We start from the raw sequence: 26559 nt of genomic DNA on the forward strand, positions 1-26559 counted from the left end.
CCCTCCCCTGATAATGAGATTGATGACTGACTTATATGCCACCCGATAGCCCTCATCCAGAAGCTGCTGGAAGTAGAAGCTGACACCCACAACTAATCACTGAACTGAAATGGAATCCAGATGCAGAGAAGGATGAGTGATGAGCAAAGGGGTCCAGACCAGGCTGGTGAAACCCACAGAAACAGCTGACTTGAACAAGGCGAACTCTTGCTCCTCAGACTGATAGCTGGGAAACCAGCATGGAACTGATCCAGACCCCAGGAACATGGGTTTCAGCGAGGAAACCTCGGAAATCTATGGGACCTCCTGTAGTAGTTCAGTACTTATCCCTAGCATAGGTGTGGACTTTGGGAGCCCATTCCACATAGAGGAATACTCCCTGAGCCAAGACACATGGGGGTGGGCCTAGGCCCTATCCCAAAGGATATGATAGACTCTGATGACACCCTATGGAAGGCCTCACCATCCAGGGGGAGCTGTGATAGGTAGGGTTTTAGTTGGGGGGGTGGTAGGGGAGGATGGGAGGGAGAAGGGAACTGGGATTGTCATGTAAAACAATCTTGTTTCTAATTCAAATAAAAAAATCTGCAAAACAAAACAAAAATCCTAGCATCTTATAGCCAAAAGCTGTACCACTTAAAATATAATTCGAATTTAAGCCTGGCTTCAAGGTTGTAAAAGCTCTTTGACCCACACCCACACTTGGTTGGGTGCTCGGTTTCACTATAAGAAGAGGCCCCAAGTCAGTCCCCACTGCCACAGCTTCACACGCTCCATCCCTGAATGTGGTCCCAGTTAACTGGTAAGCTTTTTGTGTCCCATGGTGATTTTTGTTTTAATAAAGTTTGCTTCTGCTTCAGACTTGGGGGTCTGTTCCCCCACTCTTTGCATCCCTGGACCCAACAAACAACACAAAACAGCATCCTCTGTGTATGTGTTGCTTTGCTTTTGGTAATTTTTTGTCTTACTGGTTTTTGCTTGATTTTGATCTCTTTGGCTTTGGGGTCATTTGGGGAGAGAGAGAGAGAAAGAAAAACGAAGTTGGGTGGGTAGGGATGTGGGGAGGAGTTTGGTGAGGGGAGAAAATATAATAAAAATATACTACCTATAAGAATTTTAAAATTCATAAATAAAAAAGAAAAAGGGTAAGATTCTGCTGGTGTAAGAAGATTATCAGACATTCTGGGTTCTTTAAATCTAAAGAAAGATGATTTATTAGTCAATGTCTTTGTCTTTTAGACAGAATCCCATATAGTCCAGGCTGTCCTTGAACTTGCTAGGTAACCATGGGTGGCTTTGAATACCTGATCCTCCTGCCTCTGCCTCCCAAGTCATGAGATTACAGGCACTAGGCAATTTATCAGTCAATAGTCAATATCTAACCATTTAAAAAGTATGGCTTCTTCTTAGAAAAATTACTGGGGAAAAAAAAGGCTGGTGGTGGAGCACACCTTTAATCCCAGCACTTGGGAGGCAGAGGCAGGCGGATCTCTGTGAGTTTGAAGCCAGCCTGGACTCCAGAGCGAGTTCCAGGACAGCCAGGGCAACAAAGGGAAACCCTGTCTCGAAAAACAAAAACAAACAAACAAAAAGATTAGTGGGAATTAAGAGGGAACTGCAGCAATAAGAAGGGACTACAACACAGCAAGGGAGCAGAAGGCTTGATGGCCACCAATCCTCTCCCAGTGGAACGATTCCACTAAATGAGAAAGGAGGCTGTTTTTACTATCTTATTTGCGTTTTTCTGTATTTTAAACATTTCTACAAATTAAAATAAAAGTGACATACATGACTAGCCAAAGCCCTTTTATTGTCTATATAAAGTTAAGTAAGGGGCTAGGGAGACCGCTCATCGGTTACAGTGCTTAGTGCTCTTGCAGAGGACCTGAATTGTGTGTCCCCAGCACACACAAGATGGCTCGGGATCCTAAATGGTCTCTCACGGCCCAGCCCCGGGTGGGGAGCCGCGCCTGCTGCCACGTCCGCCTCTCCTGGTTTCGGTTTCCGTGTGCCTCCATCTTGCCTGCGCAGACCCGACATCCGCAGAGTCAAGTCCCAGAGATCTGAGCCACCCCAGCCACCACTTAGGGCAAGACGGGTACGTGACCTGCGCGGTGTAACCCGCGCGCCACACGCGCTACTTGTGTCGCTGCGCGAGGCCGAGACGCCATGTTTTCCCTTTCTCCGCTGTTAGCCTCCCGGCTCGGCCCTGGAGGCAGCTGCGAGCCGCTCGCCGGCGCACAGGAGGGTACGGGCGGGCGGAGCCCGGGAGGACTGCAGTTCCTCTGCCGGCTTGGCCCGCTGGGCACTGGCCTGGGCGCAGCGCTCGCAGCCCTGTGCGCAGTCCTGCTTCGCTTCGCTTCTTCTTGCTGTGCGGGTACCAGCAGGGCGGCCGCAGGGGGCGATAGCCCAGCCGGAGGTGGCCTGGTGTGTTCAGGCGATGGGACCCGCGGGGATGTAGCCCAACACGACCCTTGAGCACCCCGGAACAGGAGGGAACCCATAAACCTCAGGGGGAATACCCCTGTGTCCCCAGGCGGGAAACTAAAGATTAACTTGGCTGGTCAAGCCACAAAAGCCTTGCATAAGCATCTTGAGAGTTATTCGTTTCCTGGAGTTGAACTGTCTGAACTACGAATTTTTGAAAAGTTGATGATAGGGATCATTTTTTCTGAGTTGTGTGCGTTCTCGATTGAGTTTACTCAGTTCCTCCAGTTTCACTTTCAAGAGCCTAGTGAAGTGCCTAGGTTATTTCCCAAAGCACTTTAGTGTTGTTGACAAATGACAAGAAACCTTTCCCTAGGAATATCTATCTATCTATATCTATCTATCTATCTATCTATCTATCTATCTATCTATCTATCTATCTATCTATCATCTATCTATTCCTTAAAGTAAGCCCGATCCTGCTACTCTTTCTCATCCACTTAAGATGGGGTAAAACTATGAAGATTTTAAGATGTTTTCTCTTAACCAGGTCTGGATTGGTGTGGGAGGGCAAGTTCGCTTGAACATTAACAAAGGAATGCAATAGAACAAAGGCTACTGTTGTTCATAGTAAGTTCTGGAGAGCTGGAGTAAATTCAAGGGCACCAATAAATCCTTCTGGGTTAGTTACCTTTGAAATTTGTTCTTACACTAAAGGGGTGAGGCCAGTACGGGGTCATATAAGGCAGGCCTTGACCAACTGGGATGGTCTAAAATGAAATCTAAAACCTCTACAAAGAGATTTTAGATAGAAGAATGATGACTTTTAAAAAAGGTTCTGAACAAACAAAATGCTCAGCTCTCCGGTATCACAAACACCCTTGGTTTGTAAGCAAATTAGTATCTATTTTTATGTTTTGGTTTTCTGAGACAACGTTCTCTGTGTAGCCCTGGCCGGCCTTGAACTCATTATGTAGATAGACTAGGGTGGCCTAGAACTCACAGAGATCCTCCTGCCTCTGTCTCCTAATTGCATTGCTAGGATCAAAGGTGAGCACCACTGTTTGTCAGTGTTCCTGGGAGCCCACTCAGCCATAGTTTATAGCCAGTTGAAAGTATTTATTCCAGCCAGCTGGGACTACCCTTAGGTATTCAGAACCTAAGTGTAGCTCTCAATGTTCCTAGCAGGGCTTTGAAGGCAGAAACATGTCCAAGCATCTCAATCGGCAGCTGGGGGTGGGGGTGGGTTGGCACTTTGCTTAAGCAAGCAATTTGACAAAAGGCAAGTAGGCAGGCAGTTTAACAGAAGCTAAGCTAGCCGGGGCGGGCACCTTGAACTTGAGTTCCTCGAACAGAGTTGGGCAATTTCCCACGGAATTCTCTATCAAAGAGTTCAAATTCTAGTTAAACTTGAAATGGCCTTAGCAGGAATTGAAGATGGGGGAACCTCTATCTAGCCCTGTCTTATCACCACCACCTAGCTGTAAGTGAATTCTGAATACTTTTCTTACAGGAACTTTCTTTTTGGTCAAGTTATTTTACTTGTAATCTTTGTGTTGGATGAGTTGGTAAAAATAGGTTTTTTTTTTTGACTGGGTCTTACTATGGCCTGCAATTCGTGATCTCCCCTCCTTGGCAATCCCCCCCCCCCAAAAAAAAATAAGGGTCTGGGTGGGTGCCATCACACTCAGCTTAAATGGCTTTTTCTATAAGTTTTATGTTGTACTTGGTTTTTGGCGACATTTGAACTTTAGCATGTCAATACTTGCTAACCTAAACCAGTTCCCCGCCCCGAGGGTGTTGCTTCCTCTGGGGAAGTAGGCGTGGCGGGCACGGGGGGGGGGAGAGGGAGGTGTCGTGGTGGTGTCGTGGGTGGGTGTCTGAGCCTTGGCTGGTCGGTTCCGCCAGCAGAGGCGGAAGTCGGTTTGGTCTTGTGGCCTCCTATTAGGGTCTTGGGATCCAGCATGGCCTTGGCTCAGTCTTTGTGGTCTGGGGGGCATTCATATCTCTTCGGAGCCCTCCTCTGGTCACTGGAAGGGTGCGCTGTCCTTTGCGCTGGGCGGGTACCAGCGTCCGTGAACCTGTTGGACTTGCTGGCAGGTCACCTAGCTAGCAGCTGGCAACTTTCTAGAACTCCAGATGTCTTGTGTTCTTTCCAGTGTCTTCTGGAGGTCTCCGGCGAGGACAGGCGAGATTCTGGGCCACTGTTGAGTAGGATGAGCCGGCGACCGCCCGGCGTGAGTAAACCGAGACCCTGCCCATTCCCTCCTATTCTGACTTTACCCCCAGGGACTCCGGACGTTGGGGGAGCTGCATTAACAGCTGTCCTGTTAATGCAGGAAAGGGTTCCTTTCCTGTCTGCCACCCTTGGTCCTTTTCTGAGTTTTTATTGGGGACCCACTTGTAGCTCCTCCATACTTGTGATACTTTTAAATTCAAGTCTTTTCTTTTTTTTTTCTTGGAGAGGGTCAAAGATTGATTAAATTAAACTCGTTACTGGACTCAAACGCCTGCTTGTTAATCCAGTGAGCTGCTCCGGATGGAGCAAAGTTCTGGACATGGTACTTGGTTTTGTTTTGTTTTTCTGTAACCTCGGTGGAGAGGCTGCCTGGACAAAGCCCAAGGACAGCCCGTCCTGGGAAGAAGCCTGCTGGACAAGTGTAAGGCAGCAAGCGCTTGGCTCAGGGTCCTTCCTATACTCAAAGCACGTTTGTTTTTCTTAGATCTCTGAAGCAAGAAGCTCTACCAGTTATGCCCTAGCTGACTTTCGCCCCTCAGACCAGACACCCCACCTACAGGAGCATCCCCCACCTTTAACAAGCTGGGGTAGCTAGCTGTCTTGCCCCTTAGCACAGGATTTCACTTCGTACTTTGCATTTTAATATCCAAAACCTCTCTGACAAGTTCCTGTGTTTAGTGCTTGCATAGCAATAGAGATTCAACTCTCCCCCTACCTCCCCCCCCCATGAGCCTATTCTCTAGAGATAGCCAAAGGTTGCTGTTTTCAGCCTTTTATACATTGTGTATTCAACTACAGTCTGTTTGCTTTTTTTTTTAAATGTTCCCTCCCTCCTGCTTCCTCCCTCCCTCTCCACTTATTTTTGTATGATGGATGTTCTTTCTCCAAACTGTCTTTCAGAACTGATGTTTGTGGTATCATTATTTCTGCTTCCCTGGCCTAATGCCCCTCCCTCCCTGTTTCCATCTTTGGGCAATGGTCTCTTCAGAATGTGAACCTCTGTAATTGGTTTCATTTGCCCTGATTTCCCTCTTCCCTCTTCAATTCTTAGCTTTGGGGAATAATTTCTTCTTTTGTGTCACACTTGGAAGAAAACGACTGTGTTGTGTGTGTTCGTGAATCATTTCTTTCCAGGTAAAATTGTACTCTTGTGCTCTTTGTACCTTGTTCTGTATTTATGCTCATTTGATGCTGCACTCATAGCCACTTTTTCTTTAATGCGAGGAAACAAAAACAATTCAAGAGCAAAAGACCTTAGTTGTAGCCGGGCAGTGGTGGTGGTGCACACACTTAATCCCAGCACTCGGGAGGCAGAGGCAAGTGGATCTCTGTGAGTTCAAGGCCAGCCTAGTCTACAGAGCGAGTTCGAGGACAGCCTGGGCTACACCAAGAAACCAATGGTTGGGGTCCATTGGAGGAATTAAGTTCTATCAACTTGGTATCAGCTTCACCACATACTCAAGATTGTGTCTTCTGTAGTGACTGCTTCAGGTGAAGAGGGTAGTATCTTTTCTTTTTTTTTTTTTTTTTTATTTTAAGACAAGCTGGCATAGGTTGTCCTTGAATTCTCCAAATCTACTTGCCTCAGCTTCCCATGTACTAAGATTACTGGCACGAGCCATTAACCCAGGCCCATCAGTGTTTTTTATCTGTATCTATCACCTCAGGTTTTCAGTGCAATTGAAAACTCCTGCTGTTTAGACTTCTTCCAAGGCTTGGTGTGTTTCGGAGTGAATGACTTCCTTTAATGACCTGGCTTCATGAGTGGGAACCAAAGCTTTCATCCACCTGTGAAGGCTCCTGCTTTTTTTTTTTTTTTTTTTTTTTTTTTAATTTCCTTTGCCTTTATAATCTGTGGTCTTAAAAACAAACAAAGAAACAAGAAAAAACAAAACTGTTTTTCTTGAAGCTTTCAAAAGTAGTTTTTGTTTGCCATCAAGTCTCCTGGAGCCTGGGCCATCCTTGAACTCCTGATCATCCTGCCTCCATCTCTCTCTACTGCTATAATGACAGATGTGTATCTCCATCCTTGACTGAAAAGCAGTTTTTAAAGTCAGTCGGTTCTTTGCTTTGAAGGATAGGTACTTCACAGACCTCTTACATACCTCTAGGTGTTAGGAGGGCCCACCAAAGCCCCCGAATGGTCATCATAACTTCCTGGCAGAACTCAGAGTGAAAGTATGTACTTGCATTGTCCTCTGCTGACTGAACTTCCCTTCTGATTAGGAAAACCCAAAGTAGTAAAAAGTTAGGTGCAGAACCTTGGCTGGGTTGACTACTGAAACCTCAATAAAAGTTTCCTGACTGCCTTATGCTCTGTTTTAACCCCAATGCCATGCTATTTAATCTGATAGATAGCTATAAAGTTGTACTTAAGGCCTGGGGAACCTATTAAAATTTTGTGGTGGGAACTGGGAAGCTATTTATAACACAAAGCTGTCCCCGTGGGAAGTGATGCAATTACTCTGCCTAGGCTATCCGTAAACAAGCTGGCCATCGTTCAGCCTAAATGTAGAATAAGTCTCTCTCTTTAACCTGGGTTGTTTTCAGGAATGTCAGAGAATCTTAAAGAATCAGACAGGTGAGAGTATCAAGGATGACCAAATGAAGCAGAGGGGGCAGTTTTTATTTTATTCTCCCTGTTATTTTGTTCAATTCAGAGTCTCTCATAACAAAGAGAACTTTTCATAATTAGAAAAAAAACTATACTGAAAGGAATTTTAGAAGCTTTATATCCTTGGTATATGTATGACTTTTTAGTCCGCAAACTGAGCTGTCTGCTGAAGGATCAATCTAGAGAATCTGTGTAACTGATCAAATGTATTTGCTTGGCTAAAATGTTAATTCAAGACAAGCTTCAAATCTACTAAATATTGAGCTGTTCTCTTAGGCATTCAGGGTTGTTTCTTAGCTCACCTTTGTTTGTTTGTTTGTTTTAAAGAAAGTATCAGTATATTGCCCAGCCCAGGCTGGCATTGAGCTCACTGTTCTTCAGCCTCAGCCTGGCAAGTGTGTATTACCAGGCCTGAGAAACAATGTGGTTCTTCCTGACTGCTGGTTCATGAAAATGTACACCCAGTTCCTCTACACTCCACATCAGATGGTTTAGACATGCAAAAGAACAACAGCATCAAAAGACAAGGCCCATCCACTTCTTCCTTTGTATACCTAGATGAGATTTGGTCTTTGAACTAAGGTTTTACCAAAGAATTAAAATTTGAAATCTTGCCTAAACCAAGCCATTTGGCCTGTTGTTTTTTGTCTGCCAAGGAAATCGAAAGCTTTGTAATTTGTGAGTGAAGCAAATATTTGCCTGTGACTTTCCCCAACAAAGCCAGTGGACACCGCCACATACAAGACAGTAGTAGTTCTGAGGAGAGCAAACTGCTTTCTGTCCTATTTGGGAAAAATTACTTAAAAATTTCTTTTGGGGGGGTGGTTCGAGACAGGTTTCTCTGTGGCTTTGGAGGCTGTCCTGGAACTAGCTCTTGTAGACCAAGCTGGTCTCGAACTCACAGAAATCCGCCTGCCTCTGCCTCCCGAGTGCTGGGACTAAAGGCGTGTACCACCACTGCCCAGCTATTTTAAATTTTATATACATTTATTTGCTGGGCATGGTGACATTTAAGGTGAGGCATCTTGCCGGCTTAAGGAGGTTCTGCCTAGGATCAAATCCAGCCTCTTAGAATCGTATTGTAAGTCCCCTGAAACAACACCGTGGTTATTTCACACAGTGTAGAACAGTCACAAGCACTGTCTCCAGGTTCCAAGTATGATATACCATCATGCTGCCAATCCTGCTTCAGTGTCAGTTGCAAAGGGACAAATGGACATTCTCTGTGTGCCTATCTACTGCAACTGTAGTCATGTGTCATCTACTCAGGGGCTCTGATGGCTGCCCAGGGCCTACCACCCAACTGACTGAAGGTGAGAGCCTGTCCATATCCTGGACTAACTTCTGCATAGCATAAAATAAATGCCCAAAGGTGATTAAAAATGCTGTGAAGCATGACAAGATCCAGTTTGGGGACCAGGACAAGCTATGGAAGAGAGCTTGAAAGATGCAGACTTTCAATATGATGCTGAGAGGAGCTGGGGAGCTTTCTGAGTGGGGACAACTACATAGAGGTAGAAACAAAATGCTGGGGAACACAGAGATATCTGGAATTGGATTGTGGGTAGTGCACAGAAGTAGGAGGATACACTTAGTACTTGGGATAGGTGTGAAATGTTTGTCCCAGCAAAAATTTAACTTTGGTTAAGATGGAGCAGGCCACTCCTACCAACACGTGTTCCATTGCTCCTGGTCGACTCTACTCATGTTTCTGGATCCAGCTAGATCTTTCTGCCTCTATTTCCAAGTATTGGGATTATAGGTATGTGCTACCATGCCTGGCTCTAATCACTTTGTAGGTGGATTTTTCTGTCCTGTAAGCCAGCTTCCAAATGACCACACAGAAACTTCTCATTATTTATGAAAGCTCAGCCTTAGCTTAGGCTTGTTTCTAACTAGCTCGTATAACTTAAATTAACCCTTTTCTGTTCATTTACGTGCTGTCTCGAAGCTTGTGACTTGTTACCTCCTCTCCTGCAGGTCCTGCTTCCTCTGTGTCTGATTGGTGACTCTGGGAGTCTCCACCTTTTTTCTTCCCAGCATCCTCTCTGCCACGAAAATCCTGCCCAGCCACTGGCCATTCAGCTTTTTATTAAACCAATCCCAGTGACACATCTTCACAGTGTACAAAAAGATTATTCCACAACATCACTTCTTGAAGTCCCCAACTTATTTTTTGTTTGTTTGTTTGTAGTATTCAGATTGAATTTGGAGCCTCACACATGCTAAGCAAGTGCTTCGCCACTGAGCCACAGCCCTAACTCTGTTTCTACTTTTGGAGATGGTCTCACCAAGGTACCCAGGCTAGCTTTGAACTCACTGAGTCCAGTCAGGTCTTGAGCTTCGGTTCTTCTGCCTCAGCCAATTCAATCCAGGTCTGTGTCACCAAGTTTGGCTTTAAAGCCCCCCACTTGCTAAGTCTCTTACCTTGGCAACGTGGGAAGTTTGGAAGGGATGCATGCAAAGCAGAGGAGTTTCATCAAAGAACTATATAAAATATGCCTTCTACTTTTGTGTCATTTTATAATTGGGACCATTTATCATCCGTGGCCAATATTTTTATGAATGAACTGTATTGCTTGTGAAGCCAAATAATTTTTTAGTACCTGCTTGTCATCAATAATAATCATGGCTAGTAACATCCCAAATTAGTAGGTATTTATTACTTTGCCTCAGCCAATGGCCTTCTCGACTATGTTTTAATTCATATCTCTAGAGCCACCAGCTGGGAGCTATGAGATGATTATTGCACACCCTCCTTTGACTAACGAGAAGGGGTGGAAAGTGGCATTTGAAGTAGACCTTATATTTAAAATGACCACAGCTGGGAGAGGAAAGGTAAGTCTATTGTATTACCCATCTATGGGTCCTGGGCACAAATGGAAGAATAGATGGGCTCTGTGACATTCAGGGTAAGTGCACAGAGCTCTGTGCGGTGGCAGTGTTGCATTTTCCATTCTCAAGCACTTCGTGTTCTAACCTCACTACAGCTTCTTGAGTCCAGGGAAGCTCCGAGTTTGCATGCTGCTTTCTGCCCCTGGCAGGATAGGCTTAACACGGAACTGCCCAAGTTGCTGAAGTACTACCATTTGTTTTCGCACTGCCTCCACGGAGGTAACTTTGCTGTTGTTGCTATACCCCCCTCCTTACTTCAGGCAAAAGGCAAGGCAAGTAACAGATTGGATACGTCCTAAGGAAGCTAACCGGTCATATTGTTTGCTGTGTGGCTGATGGGAACATTCTATATTTTGGACACGAAATGGTTGGGAGGCCCTTGACATTCCATGAAACAGTTTCAGAAGGCTGACCAAAGTTAACCACATTTTGTTGTTACCTGTTCTGGCTAATGCTAGATGCCAGAGGGGTGAGTTAAGTGATTGACTGGAAGCTTGTCTGCAATGGATGACTATACATAGGAGTTACCGATCATACCCATGTGGGCCCTTCCAGGGGAGATTTACACAGCAGGTGGAGTTCAGCTGGGCCTGCAAGTTAAGAAGGTGTGCAGATGGGTGGAAAAATGTAATCAAGGCAGACGCTCATGGAAGACGACTTGAGGTTTAATTAAGGCTGTGCGTGTGTGTGTGTGTGTGTGTGTGTGTGTGTGTGTGTGTGTGTATTGATAAAGATGAGGACAGACACCAGACCATGAGTAGCCTTGTGCAAACAATATTGGGACTTGCAGTGGGAGAAGGGCTGTCACTGAAAGGGTTGAATTAAGAGAATTTCAAGCTTGAACCTGGACTTCTGCAAGTTCATTTTGATTAATATGGATAGATATGCACAGCTTAAAGTCAGAGGCCAGGGGATGAATAAGTCATTTAGGGAGAATTTAGGCAGCAAGTGCAGAGAGTGCCCTGGGGAGGGTATGATGGCCAGAAAAGGCTTGGGTCGGAATAGTGGGGAGGGGTCATGGAGGGAAACAGTTTTAAAGAGAAATTAACAGTATCTGGTGGGGCAGAGCAGGTGCATGAAGACAATTTAAATATTCTGGTATATATTTAAAACATACCTGTTAAGATAGTTACACAGTAGAATACTTGTATAGTTGGACAGTCATTGTTTAACCTAGCTGCCTATGTCTCCTTCGGTGGCAAGAGTAGTTCTAAATCCACTCCTTAGTAGAAATCCTAAAAATAATACACTTTCATCAAAAATTTTCAGCACAAAAACACTTCGAGCAAAAAATCCTGAGAACAATAGTTCTCAGACTGCAGTTCAGCCTTTTGCTTGCTCATCCTGCCTATCAGTGACTTAATATCCTTTGACCTAATATCTCCCTGCTTCCTGTCTCACGCTTGGCTCTGGTAACCATTGCTATCTCCACCTCCATATATGTGACTTCTTTTTTTATTTATTTTTTTTCCCTAAAGACAGGTTTCTCTGTAGCTTTGGAGGTTGTCCTGGAACTCACTCTGTAGACCAGGCTGACCTCAAACTCACAGAGGTTGCTTCTGCCTCCCGAGTGCTGGGATTAAAGGCATGCACTACCACCACCTGGCATTTGTGACTTTTTTTTTTTTTAAAATTAGATTCTGCATATAAATGAGGCCATGCAGACATTCCTGTGTTTTTCTTAATTTTATTTCTCATTATATCCTCTAATTCCCATGTGGCAAGTGGCAAAATTGGCATTTCTCTTTTTGAGGCTGAATCATATTCAATGGTATATAATCACACACATATATGTATGTTATATTCAATGCTATATACACACACATATATGTTTGTTGTATACCACACATGAATGTTATATTCATTGGGATATACACACATATGTTATGTGATTATAACAATTTATTTCTTCATCCTTGGATGCCTTTTTATATCTTGTTTAAAATATGGATGCAGTGCAGTGGGGGTGCTGGTGTCTTCTAAAAGTTTTTTTTTAGTTTATTTTATGTGTATGAGTGTTTTGCATGTGGGTGTCTCTGTGTACCATGTGCATGCCTTGTGCCCCAGGAGGCCAGAAGAAGGTGGAACTGGAGTTACAGATGCTTGTGAGCATCCATGTGGGTGCCGGGAACTGAACCCAGGTCCTCTGGAAGAGCAGTGAATGCTCCCAACCACTGCACCATCTCTCCAGCCCCAGTGCTCGTATCATTTGCTAAGTTCATTTCCTTTGGGTGCATACTCAGAACAAGGACTGCTGAGTTATCACTGAGAACTTCTACAAGCCCTTGAATAGGACAGCTACGGCTTCACAGAGCCCTGGACAAGAGCAGTGTCATCAAGACTGGGTAGGGTGAGGCAAATGTAGGTATTCATGTTCCAACACCATTTATAAGAGAGGAGAGTGCTCAAAAATTCAGTAATCAAGATAAATAATATTTAGCACAATGTTAAAAAAAGTCAGCATAGGCACCCAAGTCTATGATAAGAAAATTATTAGACAGCCGGGTGGTGGCAGCGCGTGCCTTTGATACCAGCACTCAGGAGGCAGAGGTAAGAGGATCTCTGTGATTCCAGGCCAGCCTGGTCTACAGCAAGTTCCAGGACAGGCTCCAAAGCTACACAGAGAAACCCTGTCTCAAAAAACCAAAATGAATAAATGAAATTATAATTTTGCATAATAAAATGAGCCTCAACATCATTGTCTTTTCCTTCTGCTCTAGACGCCAGTGTGAGGTATTGCTAAGCGGTATTGTGGGGATGGGGGTCCAGGTGGAGTTATACCAAGGAGTGGTCAAAGTGGAAGAAACTGAACCCGAGTGCAGCCTATTCCTTCACAGGGTCCTAGCTCCGTGTGAAAGGAGTCAAAGTGAAGGGCACTCAGGCCCAGCAGCTTTGTGATGGTCACTGTTTAAGATGGAAGAGCCTTCGCCCTGTATAGGAGCTGCTGAGGAGTGCTGCCCCAGGAAAGTGGAGGGAGGACCGGGACGGACTGTGAAGGCTGGAGTCTTCTCTGGGGGGTGTGAAAAGAGGCTGACCAGAATCCTGTAAACAAACTGCCTCAAGGATGCCTAAAATACAGGAAGTGGTGTTGTGGGCTCTGTGCTGTGTGATATTTCTTCCTCAGCTTCCTGCTGTAATTTTATTTATTGTATGTGCTCCTGCATGTGCGTTTACACGTGTACTAAGGTGCTCTTGTAGAATTCAGAAAAACCCAGAGGGGTTTCTCCTTTCACCATATGAGTCAAACTCATGCTTGGTGGCAGGTACCTTTACCCATGGAGTGCGCTCTCTCTCTCTCTCTCTCTCTCTCTCTCTCTCTCTCTCTCTCTCTCTCTCTCTTTCTCTCTCTATGTATGTGTGTGTTTTATATTTTATAACAAGTACATTGACTTCTGGATTCTAAGAATTATTCACCTGTGCTGAGTATCTGTTCAGATGCTTAAAAATTGTGTATTTTAATTAGCTTGCAAAATAGTAGGTTTAATCCTTAGTTTTGGTTAACTCTCTCCTCTCCCCTTCAGCTTCTGCCTCTCTAAATGTGAGTGGGAGAGACTGGGGATCTGAATATGGGGTGCAGGTTGACCAGATGTCCCAGTTAGCTCGGGGACAGAATATTTCCTGTGATATAGGAATTTTGGTACAAACACCATAAAAGTCCTGGGCATGCCTGGTTCGCTTGCCCACCTGAGATGCTATAGGGATGGTGTCAGGAGGCAGAAGATGGGGAATTTAAGACTCTGGCCAGAGAATTTGGTTTCAGGTCCCGTACAGAGAAAAGGAAGTGAGATCATTTCCAGTACTGTCATATGTAACCCATTCATTCATCCCTTTGCGTACAGAGTGCCAGCTCTGAGTCAGACACAGATGTCTGAACAGAGTGACCACCAGCTGGCCTGTGCCCTGGTCTTGGCGATGTGCCTCATGGAGCCCCAGAACCTTTGTTAGAAGCTCACCCTAGAGCCTCTTTCTTCAGCCTTCTCAGCAGTTTTGGAAATCTGATATTAAGCATTTTCTGACTGCGACCCTGTCGCTCTCTGTCTGAGCTATCATCTCCTTTGGTGAGCTTGTGTGGCTGTTACTCCAGAAATGAAACTGAGACTGATTTTAGGTTTCCAGTCCTCTGGTTGCCAAGGTTAGAGACAGCCTGTACCAAATGGGAACATATGTGGGTGTGGAAAAACAGGGGAGACATGGAGGGAGAGTTTCATCTGAAGAAAAGGGGAATTCCTTTAGAAAAGCCCAGTTGCCAGTTCTGTCTGGCCATACATAGAAGCTGCATGGGTTGAAACAGGAACAGGGTTACGTGATAGGATGTTAGTCATTCAGGATTGGGTATTTGATAAGCAGGTAGGAATCAGTACCTCTCTCAGGAGTGAGGAGAAAGTGACTCTTCAGGAGAGGTAAGTGGAATGCTGAATGGAGTCCCAAAGGGGGTTTGTCTGCTGATAGTCAAGTCTTTCTATTGAGCTTAAAAGACTTTGGTCTGGAATGTGGCTCCATTGGTAGAGTGCTTGCCTAGCATGCATGAAGCCCTGGGTTCAGTCACCAGCACTGCTTAAAACCAGGCATGGTGCTGGGCCTAGTGGCACATGTCTTTAATGCCAGCACTTGGGAGGCAGAGGCAGGCTGATCTCCGTGAGTTCAAGGCCAGCCTGGTCTATACAGTGAGATCTCAGACAAAGCAACATAGTGAGACCCTGTTTTTTTTTTTTTTTTTTTAAACAAACATAACAACAGCTCCACCCACAAAAACCACCCCCAACCCCACAAAACAAAACAAAAATCTCACTTGTAGTGGCATGACTCTGTAATCCCAGCACTGGGGAGGGTCAAGAATAAAACAGTATGTTCAAAGCTAGCCTGGGCTACATGAGGCTCTTGTTTCAAAAGAAATAAAACAAAAACTCCTATGGCTGCCCCAAAGCCCTCTCTATCATTTGAACCAGTAAAATCTGCTCTGTCCTTGTAGATAATTCCAGGAAGACTTTAGACATTTTTGTTCTAAAGTCTTTCCATCTGCATGTACAATATACACCAAGGATGTTCTGAAAGCAGTTTCAGTGCTGGGAGCCAAGTTTCTCCGTGTGTGCACTTTCTGTACCTGTATTTCTTTTTTATAGTACTTATATCTGGTAAAGACTCAGTACAGAAGAGACAGAAACTCAAGTTTCGGGTCCCAGACTTCCTAAGTCTTTCTATACCTTAATAATGTCTTTTACCTCAGTTGCTCCATGGCCAGAGACTGTGATGTGAGGTGTACTGCCCTCCCTTCCCTGAGGCTTTGCATTTGGTGGCTCTGCACACTTGTGATCCCAGTGCCAGGGGACAAGGACAGGAGGATGCCTGGGCCCACTGGCCAGCGAGACTTGCCAACTGTGAGAGTTCCAGACTAGTGAGAGACCATCCGTGCCTCAAAATATCAAAGTGGATGATGCTTGAGGAATGATATCTGAGGCTGTCCACTGGCCTTCACATACATGTAGACACATGTGCATATACACCTGTGTACACACACACACACACACACACACACACACACACACTATCATAATATAAATCTTCAACCGTCTACTTCACTCTTAAATGAAGTTTCATGATTTCTCTTTTAAATGTCTTATTACTAAACATGAGGTGTTATTGCTATTTTAAATGCTATCTTCTTGAAATTTACATTTTTCCTGGCTGTTTCTAGTTTATAGAATTGTAGCTGACTTGCTTTTATTTATCATGGATTTCAAAAGTTTAACCTCTCATTAATCTAGCATTTTGCTTGTCATTACTTTTTGATTTGCCTACGTGGGAAATCTTAATGTCCACGAATAATAACAGTTATTTGTTTGGTTAAGATCTATTTTTTATTGTCTCTGCTTTGTTCTTCAATAAACTGTTGAACATAATGTTTATATTCCAGCTTAAGCCTGAATTTTAAGGGACTGCCTCGAACACCTCACCAGACAGAGCAATATTTGCTGGGGTTTTTCCTCCTTCATAATTTCTCTTTGAATGTTTCTGAATTGCTGCCTGACAAGATAATTCTTAACCTATTCATCTGTGTTTTGGGGGAGCTATTTTTCTCATGTGTATGGGTGTTTTGCCTGCATGTATGTTTGTGTACCACATGTATGCCTCGTGCCTGTGGAGGCCAGAAGAGGGGTCATATCCTTCAGGTCCCCTGGAACTGGAGTGACAGTTGATTGTGAGCCACCATGTGGGTTCCAGGAATAGGACCCAGGTCTTCTGGAAGGACAGTCAGTGCTCTGAACCTCTGAGCCATCTCTCCAGCCCCAGGAGCTAATATTTTTATTAGTTTGAATCTTCCTACTCATGAATAAAGTATGGCTCTCCACTTAGCTGGGTCTTTAGTAATGTCTTTTTAATAATTCATGTTTTGTTCCATTAAGGTCTTACATAGCTTCTCTTTGGATCATTCCTACATGTTATCTGTGTGATGTGATAATAGATGGTAAACTTGAAATGATTAGCACTGCAGTTTTTAAACTGCTTTCTTTTTGACCCACTATAATTTTTCTTAGTCTTTTATATCAGATGTGTATTTGAGCAGCTATTTCTGTGTTTCATTCTGCCTCTCTTTGTATACTGTAGCCAGAGTTTTGTTTTTTGTTGTTGTTGTTGTTCAGATTAATAAGCTCCTTGTTTTATTTGAGACATGGATGATCTCTTACTGGCCTGTAACTCTCATGATGGGCAAGTCTGGCTGGCCAGTGAGCCCAGCCGTCCCCCCTGTCCCTGTCCCCTGGCACTGGGATCACAAGTGTGCAGCACCACCGAATGCAAAGCCTCAGGGAAGGGAGGGCAGTATACTTCACATCACAGTCTCTGGCCATGGAGCAACGGAGTTCGAAGACATTAATAAGGCACAAAAAGACTGGGACCTGAAACTTTAGGAGGTTTCTTGGACTCAGTGCTGTGGGGCTGATAGTTCTTGAGTTCAGGGAGATGAGAGATTGAGGGATGTTTAACAGCAATCCTAGCCTCTGTTCACCAGATCCCAGGGCTACCACTGGAGGATGATGACCATAATCCGACATCATCAAATGACTATTGGGGGGGACAAACTCCCTGTGCATAAGAGCTATTGACCTGGCCTGTGGAATGCAGAAAGGCCCGTTTCTCCTTAAAGTCACCTGCACACACTCACGTGAACTTTCAGAGGCAGGCCCTGAGGATTTGAAGTCTGTTTGTTTTGTCTATTTTTGTGGTGATTTTAATTTTTAAAGGGCCTATTTATTTTTATTTTATGTGTATGAGTGTTGTGTATAAGCACCATATGAATACAGAGCCCAAGGAAGCCAGAAGAGGGCGCTAAATTCCTTGGGAGCAGAAGTACAAAGGCTGTAAGCTGTCCAGTGAGGGCTGGGAGCCAACCCCCCCACCCCACCCACCCCCGGGCTTCTGTGGAAGGCGCAAGTGCTCTTTGCAAGGGAGCCATCTCTGCAGCCAATGACTGTAATTTTGTTCATGCTAACTGATACATGAGTTTCCCTTCAGTGGAAGATATTTCTTCTCTAGCTGGGTATGATGGTACTGACCTATCAGCACTTCAGAGGCTGAGACAGGATGATCGCTATGAGTTAGTTTCAGGCTATCCTATGCTGCACAGCAAGGTCCTATTTACAAAGAAAGAAAGGAAGGAGGGAGGGAGGATCGAAGGAAGGAAGGAAGGAAGAAACCCTCTCATACGGGAAGGGGATCTTCTGTGGGGCTTTTGCATTTGCTTCTGGAGACCTTGTTGACTTCCCTACTCTTGGGCAATGTTTTTAAATGATAATTTCTTGGCCTGGTTTAACAGAAAACCCAATAACATAGTGATTATTTAGATTATAGAGGTTGCTGTTACTTCTGTGCCCAATGAAGCAGCCACAAGAACTGCCTGCGCTGCCCCCCAGCTTCTAGACATGGAGGTTCTCTGCTTCTCAGTGGCCTGACTCTGCACAGGAATTTGTATTTTCTTTCCAATTATTTTTTCACCCTACCAGCTGTTCCCTCTGAGTAATTGAGATTTGGCTGCCAAACTGTCCCCCCCCCTCAGCACGGGGGGGGGGGAGACAGCACAGCAGTGCTCTTGTGAGCCTTGGTGACTGGCAGAAGGCACCGTGGGCCTGATAGCAGGAGAAGGTGACCGGAGCAGCTACTGCTGTGTGTTGACTCTGGCTACATTGTTTCATTTGTGATGAACCACACAAGTTAGGTGACTGACTGCCTTTGCAGGCAGAATTAAATGGTTCCTTTCTACTGGTTTTGTTCAGTTCTTTTCCAAGTATGTCTGGAGAATTTGGATTTTTCTTGCTCTTATGTTTAATGACCTCTTATTTTTCCCTTATTTATTTCTTGTACACATAAGTATTTTAGAGGTTAACTTATAATAACATCTACTAAGAATATTACAGCTTCTAGTGAATAAAGTAGAAAAAAAAACTTGGCCTTCTTGTTGCAGAAACTAGCAGTTAAGTTAAAGTGTTATCCTCCCGTGGGTAGCATGCTCGCTCCGTGGGTGGCACAGCCCCATGGGTGGCATGCCTCCGTGGGTGGCACCTCCTGTGGGTGGCATGCTGCCGTGGGTGGCATGCAGGCTTTTGGTATCTGAGGCTCATAGAATTAGTCATTGGGACTTTTTAAAAAAGTATTCTGAGCACTGCTTTTTCTACATTGAGTGATGATTTCAGTAAATCCCATTCCTTTAGTTATAAATAGTCCTGTTTAAGTTGTTTGGATAAATGGGTGTTGTGATTGGCATAGCCACACCAATCTTAGATAAATACTTAAATATCATTATATAAAATATGTGAAACCATTATCATCTAAGAGTTGGATTGTGTTTTCATTTTTTACTTTGAGATCAGAGGATTTTTTGTTTTGTTTTTTGCTCAGAGACAAGGTCTCATGTATAAGGTCCAGCAAGGTAGTTCAGTGGGTAGAGGTGCTTGCTGCCAAGTGTGAGGACCTGAATATGATCCCTCATAATAGGAGAAAACTGACTCACAAAAGTTGTCTTCTGACCTCTAGTTGCGTGTGGAATGCCCACAAATCCTTTCCCTGTATACACAATAAATAAATAAATAAATAAATAAATAAATAAATAGTGTTTTTAAGTTAAAATCAAAAGAACAGTGGCTATCCTGTATATCCTAAATGTGAAAACTGCTCAGTTCTGATGGAAGAAATTGACAGTACACGATCATGCCTTGAGCTGGGCATCTCACTCAAGTGTGGTCCTCCTGGGTCTTCCATACACTTCCACTGATGCCATTGAGAATTTTGATGGCCATTGCTGCCATGGAGCAGTATATTGAGGGTTGGGGAACCTGGAGCTCAAGGTCTGAGCACCTGGTCAAAACTCAAAAAGCTCTTTGCCCAGCCTTGCTGGAAGGGTGGGGCTGCAGCAGAGCCTTCAGCTGTGAGTGAGGGGTGGAACAATGGGAGAGCTACTGGGAAGGAGACTGGGGAAAGGATAGAAATCTTGCTCAGGAGGCCCCTGTAGAGAGGCATTCCTTGTGTTTGCCCAGCCCTGGGTGGAGCTAAGGAGTGGGCGTGGGTAGCAACTCCTGTGACAAGTTTCTCAAGTTAGCTACTTAGTCACTGGACTTTTCCTCTTCCTGAGTTCTCTCATGAAGTGCTCCCCAACTGTGGTTTCCCCTTTACCCTGATTTACATTCTGATTAAACCATGTGGGGTTTTTTGGAGGTAATTTTGTCATTGAATGTCTGGGTTTTCTTCTGTGTCTTTTGGCTTTTGGGTCAGTCTTTGACTCTGTCTACAGATGATCTCTTGAAGCTACCCCCTTACAAGAGACCAGCAAGAAAGGGAGAGAGAGCCTGTGCTTCCAATCTTAGGTGATCCTGATAAGAGGATAAAAAGTGTTCTTTCACTACAGAGCGCCTCTACTGCAAGAACTCTGAAAGAAATGAAGAAAGCCTTCCAAAATGAAGTTGACATCTCTTGGTATGCAGAGCCCTGCTGAGTGGATGGAAGCTGGATGAGAGCCTGGCTGTTGACTTCTGGAACATGGCGATGTGCCCTGTGTCTGCCGAGGTCATCCACCAGGTGGAGGAGTCCCTTGATGAGGATGAGAAGGAGATGATGCTTTTCTTATGTAGAGATGTGGCTGAGAACCTGGCCCCATCTAATGTGAGGGAGCTCCTGGGCAGCTTAAGTGAAAGAGGCCAGCTCTCTGTTGCTACCTTGGCTGAACTGCTCTACAGAGTGAGGCGCTTCGACCTGCTCAGGAGGGTTTTGAAGACAGACAAAGCAGCTGTGGAGGCTCACCTTCGCAGAAACCCTCACCTTGTTTCTGATTATAGGTAACTCCCGAGCTCTGAGCCAGCCTGCACTAGCGGGAGGGAGCTGGGTGGTCTAGACGGTGAGGGCAGTGAGAAGAACCTCATCCCTTCCATTTCCTTCTGCTCAAACTACCTGCGATACCACTTATGGCATGGGACTCTCTGGATTCTGTTTGTTTGTTTTGTAATTTTTGGAAGCCCATTATAGCTCAGGTTAGCTTGGAACTTACTTTGTAGCCCAGGCTGGGCCTCCAACCCATAGCAATCCTCCTGCCTCAGGTGTGGGGTTACACCTGGTTTGAATTCATAAAACACCGTTGCTTATCGGGTAAAAGATCATAATGGAAGTGGAAAGGACAGATAGCCTGTGCATGCCTGAAGGACAGATTAACAAGAAAGGAAGAAAGAAGAAACAGCATAGAGCCACACTTTCTTGCCAGTCCCTGATGGCATAGGAGCTGCGTTGCTTTGGAAAATTCTGGTACCGAGAAAGGAAGTAGCAGTCTTCCTACCTCCACAGAACTGTAGCCCTTTCTAAATTTTTCTCTGTGCTTCTCCGGCCAGCCAAGGAAGTACAACAGGGTGGGTTCCCTTCCTGTAGTCCTGCCTTGCTGACTCTGAGGAGCCCAAGTCTGATGTTTCTTCAATGAACTACCTTTCAGCACCCTTCTGGTTAAAGCGGGAGGACCATCTGAGTCCCTTAAGTCTGAAAGCCTCCTAGTTACTCCCCTCCCCAATCTTCCTGAAGCCACTGGAAGGACTGAGTTTTCTCAGGCACGAAAGAGATCTTGTTCCTTTAAATTGCTTCCTGTTCCTCCAGGCTGCAAGTTTTGTTGGTTGTGTAATATGTATTAGGGGATGGTGTCTATTATGAAAACTACTGAAAAGAGCTGAAGGCAGCATGGGCTTTGGAAACTGTTGAGAGTTGGGTTTGGAAGGGCTGTGCTGAGCCAGTAACTAACTTTGCAAAGTAAAGAATAATATAGTCCAGCTGGCTGCACTTGGTGATGGAGACCTGCAATCCCAGCTCCTCAGGAGACTGAGGCAGGAAGATTGTGAGTTCAAGGCCAGCCTGAACAACTTAATAAAACCCTGTCAGAAAAGATAGGAGGGGCCATGTGTAGACCCACAGCTCAGCAGAAGGCACTCGGTTAATGTGTGCAAGGTTCTAGGTTCAGTTCCAGCACCACAGACAATGACTGAGCGTCACAAGTTTATGAGTCTCTTTGGATACTGTACCAAGTGGCTTTCTATGTGAGATGCTTGGGGTTATTGTTATTCTTGATAAATTTTCACTTGTTCAGTCATCACCTGATGTTAGTGATCTCACACATTTGGGGGACACTTACCGGGACTTGGGGACTAGGTTCAGGTGCAGTGAGTAGGAATGGGGTGGAGGGCCCTCTAGAAGAGGCAGGCAGTTGAGGTGATTCGGTTGACCCACTCACGCATCTGTCAGGAGCCTTCACCAGTGCCTAGTTAAACTCAGGGCAGAAAAGAATCCCTAAGGATATGGGAGTCCACCTGGGAAATCCTCCTACACAGGAGTCCTCACAAAGTTCTGTGTCTGCTCCAGTCAGAGCAGAGGGAGGTGCTTTCCAGACTTAACACTTGTGGTCAGAAGCCCCATGGCGAATGTCTTTTACTTCTCAAATTCAAACATGGGCCAAGAAGTCAGAGATGCTTCTTTGCTTTAGAATCCTGAGATTTGAAGTACAGTTCTTGGCCAGTGTCACCTGGAGCTTGTCAGAGAGGACAAGGCCACTCTGAATTCTGTCTTTCCTGTTACTAATTCGTTTCATTTCACTATTACTTCTAGGGACCTAGGGGTTTTTTCAGGGAAGTCTGCTCGCCCAGTTGTTTTCAGAGCTGTTAGTTAGAAAGGGAAGTACTGTGTGTCCTACTGCAAACAAAGGAAAGGCCAGGTGTGGTGGGGCAGGTGTGTAATTCCAGCACCTGGGAGGCAGAGACAGGAAGATGGGAGGTAGTGAGTGGTCTGAGGCAAGTCTGTCTACACAGTGAGTGCTAAGACAGTCAGGGCTGCATCGCAAGGGGTCTCAAAAAACCAAACCAAGCAAACAAATGGAGGAGGATGAGTTTTCTTTTTGACTTTTTAAATAGTCTCTTGGAGGACTATCAAGGCTTCCTGCTTTATAGAGTAAGGGCACACTCCATGGGACAAGAATTAGTCTAGATGTTGGCCTTGATGAGGCATGGGCTCTTAGATTCTTGTGTGGGTTTACTAAAGAAACTTTTGGGATTTACAGAGTGCTGATGATGGAGATTGGTGAGAATCTGGATAAATCCGATGTTTCCTCGTTAATTTTCCTTACAAGAGATTACACAGGTCGAGGCAAGGTAACCAAGGACAAGGTAAGTTGTCTTTTCTAGATGCCCATTCCAAAGAGCTGTGAGAAGTAGGGCCTACTCCTTGTGGAGAGAGGGAAGTGGGCAGCTTGCTGCCGTGGTTTCGGGAGCTAGGCATCTCAGATGGTTTCTCTATAACACTGGAAGCAAGAGAATGAGTTTTTAATTGAGAAGAAAATAGATTGGTACCTGTGACCTTGGGTGTTTCTTTTATGCTTAGATTTGGTCCTGACTTCTATAAAAGTCACAGGCCTGTCAGGGCAGTGGTGGCACATGCCTTTAATTCCAGCACTCGGAGGCAGAGACAGGGGATCTCTGTGATTTCGAGGCCATCCAGGACAGCCAGGGCTACACAGAGAAACCCTGTCTCTAAAAACAGTCACAGGTCTGGCTTCTATGCCAGTTCTCTGATTTGACACTCTCCTCTGGGAGAAGGATTCCTATCTGCTTTAGTGGAGTGGAGACCTGAAGGGCTTGCTGGTCCACTCTCATTTGCTGGCCACTGCTGTTTTATTTCTCTCAGTGGCCTGTGGAGGTGGGGAAGTGGCTAATGTGTAGATTAGGATAGAAATGTGGTGACCATATTAGAGTTATTGGGGTTGCTGGAAGAGTGTTTGAACTCCTGGTATGGTTAGCCAAAGGATGGGCCCAAAAAAATCTTTGTCTTTGGGAGTGACAGTAAGTCTTCCAAGAGGCTACCCTGCCTCTAAGAGTTTTCTCAGGCTCCTTGATTTTAGGAATATAGGAGAACAGCATGTTCCCACATCAAATATAGAATGAGGAAGAAAAGGAAAACAGGAGTTATTTGGGGGGGGGGTTTCCCTAATCAACTTTTCAATTTATATGTAATTATGCTTATTGTCTTTGTGAACTAATGATTAACAGTTAAGTAACCAAATGTTAACCATCAGCAAAATAAAATTCAAAGCAATGCTTACTTTGGAAGTCTAGTTTTTTTTAATGATCCTGGTGTTTCGGGTTGAACGAGTAGGAGAGCCCCACCTTTTCTGGTGGCCTTCTCTTGAGACAGAATGATTTGGAATGTCCAGCATCAATGAAAACACTTTAAGAACTTTCAGATGGCATTATGAAGATTTCCCATATCAAATTTTCCTCAGTTAACCCCCCCACACACCCACACATTCTGAGACGCCCTTATGGTGTGTGGTGTTGGGGATCAAGCCCAGGGAATAGCTATGCATGCTAGGCAAGGACTCTACCCCCTGAGCTACAGCCGTAGCCCCCCATCTCTTTGAGTGAAACTCAGGAGGGTGATTTGTTCTGGGCAGAACTGTCTGGATTGGGATCTCCAAGGGTTACCCGAAGGTCTCATCTTGTCACCTTTTCCTGCTGTTATGAGCAGATGGCCTGGAGTTTGCACTGGAGACTTGTTGGCTCCACTCATGTGTGTTTCTTGTTGGTGACTCTTTTAGAGTTTCTTGGATCTGGTGATTGAACTGGAGAAACTGAATCTGATTGCTTCAGATCAATTGAATTTATTAGAAAAATGCCTGAAGAATATCCACAGAATAGACTTGAAGACAAAAATTCAGAAGTATACGCAGTCTGGTAAGAAATTTGGCTTCTCAGTGGTCTTTAGTGCACAATAGGAATGGTTGGTGGAGTCATTTGCTGATACATGGTCGAAATAGAACCTAGGCATCCCAGCCCCCTCTAGCCTATGTCAAGAAATTATATTCCTTTATAGCCTTCATATCCCAATATTCCAACCCCATTGGCAAGTCTCCTCCCTCTGAAAATTGCCACCAAGCAGGTCTTAACATTCTGGCCTTTAAAGAAGTCTGTGTCTCTGTTTTTAAAGGGTAGAGAGAGAGACTGTGAACATTTATGACTTGGATTGTAGGTTGAACCCTGTTATCCGGCTCCATGTTGGACCTGATGACCACCGTCCAACTATGGGCAGTGTCTCTGGGTCTGATTGCTGTCCTACACATGTGGTCTGTGTCTCACTTAACCTCATGGAAAAGGTCACTTTTGTTTTTTTCTTTAATAAAGTGGGTTGGCCTTGTCCCTTACACTATTACCATAGGGTCACAGGGTAAAGATCATGACAGAAACTTGCTTATAATTCTGAATGACAATCAGAAATAGGAATAGTCCTTAATTTTCTTTTTAATTTACAAACATGCTCATATATTATTTGTGTGTGTGTGTGTGTGTGTGTGTGTGTGTGTGTGTGTGTGTGTATGTGTGTGTGTGTGTGTGCGCGAGCCCATGTACACACATGTATGCATGCCTACATGCCATGTGGGAGTGAGTCATTTCTTTCCTTCCACCATGTGGGAGGAAATTAAGTTGTCAGACTTGGTGGCGAGTGCTTTTATCCACTGAGTCAGCTCAGCCATCCTGTTAGTCATTTTTGCTGATGGGCAGAAGTCATCTGAGCTGATGATGTTTTGAACTCAGATGGTTCAGGTCTAAGGTGTTTTGAAAGATGACGATCGACTGGGACTGAAGCATTGTTGAAGACTCACTTGACAATTTATGGACCTTAGCCCCTCTCTCTGTCTTTACAGGCCAAGGAGTAGGATCAAATTATATGAACTCTTTCCAGGCTTCTCTTCCAAACTTGAGTATTAAGGAGCCTTCATATAGTTCAAGGGTGAGTCTGGAGCCAGTGTGCGGAGTGCTAGCATGAACCGGTTTCAGAGATGTAATAAAAGTGTGCATCTCATTTCATGTGTTGTAAAAGCTGAACAAATTATGTAGACATGTATTTTATTAAGAATGTGTGCAACTTCTTATGATTATAAACCTTAAAAAATGCTCAGCTGGTGGGTAGTGATGGCGCACGGCTTTATTCCCAACACTCGGGAGGCAGAGGCAGGCAGATCTCTGTGAGTTTGAGACCAGCCTGGTCTACAAGAGCTGGTTCCAGGACAGCCTCCAAAGCCACAGGGAAACCCTGTCTCTAAAATAATGTGTCTGTTACTAGGTATTACTACTATTAATATTTTGGGATACTTCCTTTTGCTCTCACTCTTATGTGCATTAGTAAATGTGTCTATTTATATATTGGACTTTTTTTTTCATTTTTTGTTTCTTTGAAGATTCACTTTTAAAATAAAAGTAGATAGTATGTACCTATAGAGAGAAAAACTTAAATGTCCCCAAAGAGATTTTAAAATTGTGTTTTCTTCCTACCCCATAATACTCATGTCCCAGTTTCTTGACCATGCAGAGATGGTCTACATACATACAGTAATTCTTAGACATTGTACCATAAAGTTCATATGAGATCTCACCCTGTAACACAGCCTTGCTTGGAATCCAATATGTAGCCCAGGTTGGCCTTGAACTTGCAATGACCCTCCTCTTGCTTCAGCGTCCTAAATGCTGACATTATAGGCATGTCCTGCCAGGAAGGCTCATGGCTTCCATTTTCCACACACACCAAAATGTATTTAGTTCTTTTTTGATGATTTATAGAGTGCCTCTGTTATTTTGTTAACTAGAAACAATGCTGTAAAATAAATGTTCTGATTCTTACTTCTTTGTGCATTTTCTTTTTTAAAATATAATGTAAAATATTTTACATTTTATTTTTGTTTATGTGTGTGCATGTATGCCTGCCTGTATGAGTTTTTATATACCACATGTATTCAGGAGCCCATCAAGGTCAGAAGAGGGCATCAGACCCCCTAGAACTGGAGTTACAGGCAGTGGTGAGCCACCATGTGGGTACTGGGAATTGAATC

General features: G+C 44.5%; 1 protein-coding gene across 16 annotated transcripts in view; it reads left to right on the forward strand.

Annotated features, from left to right (window-relative positions):
* The first annotated feature begins 1944 nt into the window (after nucleotides 1–1944).
* Nucleotides 1945–26559, forward strand: part of Cflar (CASP8 and FADD like apoptosis regulator) — an 82435-nt gene continuing 57820 nt past the window's right edge. Inside the window, exons 1-6 of one of the 16 annotated variants that reach the window (XM_027396959.2) lie at nucleotides 1947–2098; nucleotides 4587–4664; nucleotides 20068–20494; nucleotides 22741–22846; nucleotides 24274–24409; nucleotides 25378–25463. In XM_027396959.2, the coding sequence (XP_027252760.1) occupies nucleotides 20199–20494; nucleotides 22741–22846; nucleotides 24274–24409; nucleotides 25378–25463 (624 nt within the window). In that variant the 5' untranslated portion in view covers nucleotides 1947–2098; nucleotides 4587–4664; nucleotides 20068–20198. The other 15 variants (XM_027396965.2, XM_027396963.2, XM_035440962.1 and 12 more) reach the window with 15 other exon arrangements.

This window comes from Cricetulus griseus, chromosome 2 (genome assembly GCF_003668045.3).
Source record: "Cricetulus griseus strain 17A/GY chromosome 2, alternate assembly CriGri-PICRH-1.0, whole genome shotgun sequence".
In the NCBI taxonomy this organism is placed as follows: domain Eukaryota; kingdom Metazoa; phylum Chordata; class Mammalia; order Rodentia; family Cricetidae; genus Cricetulus; species Cricetulus griseus.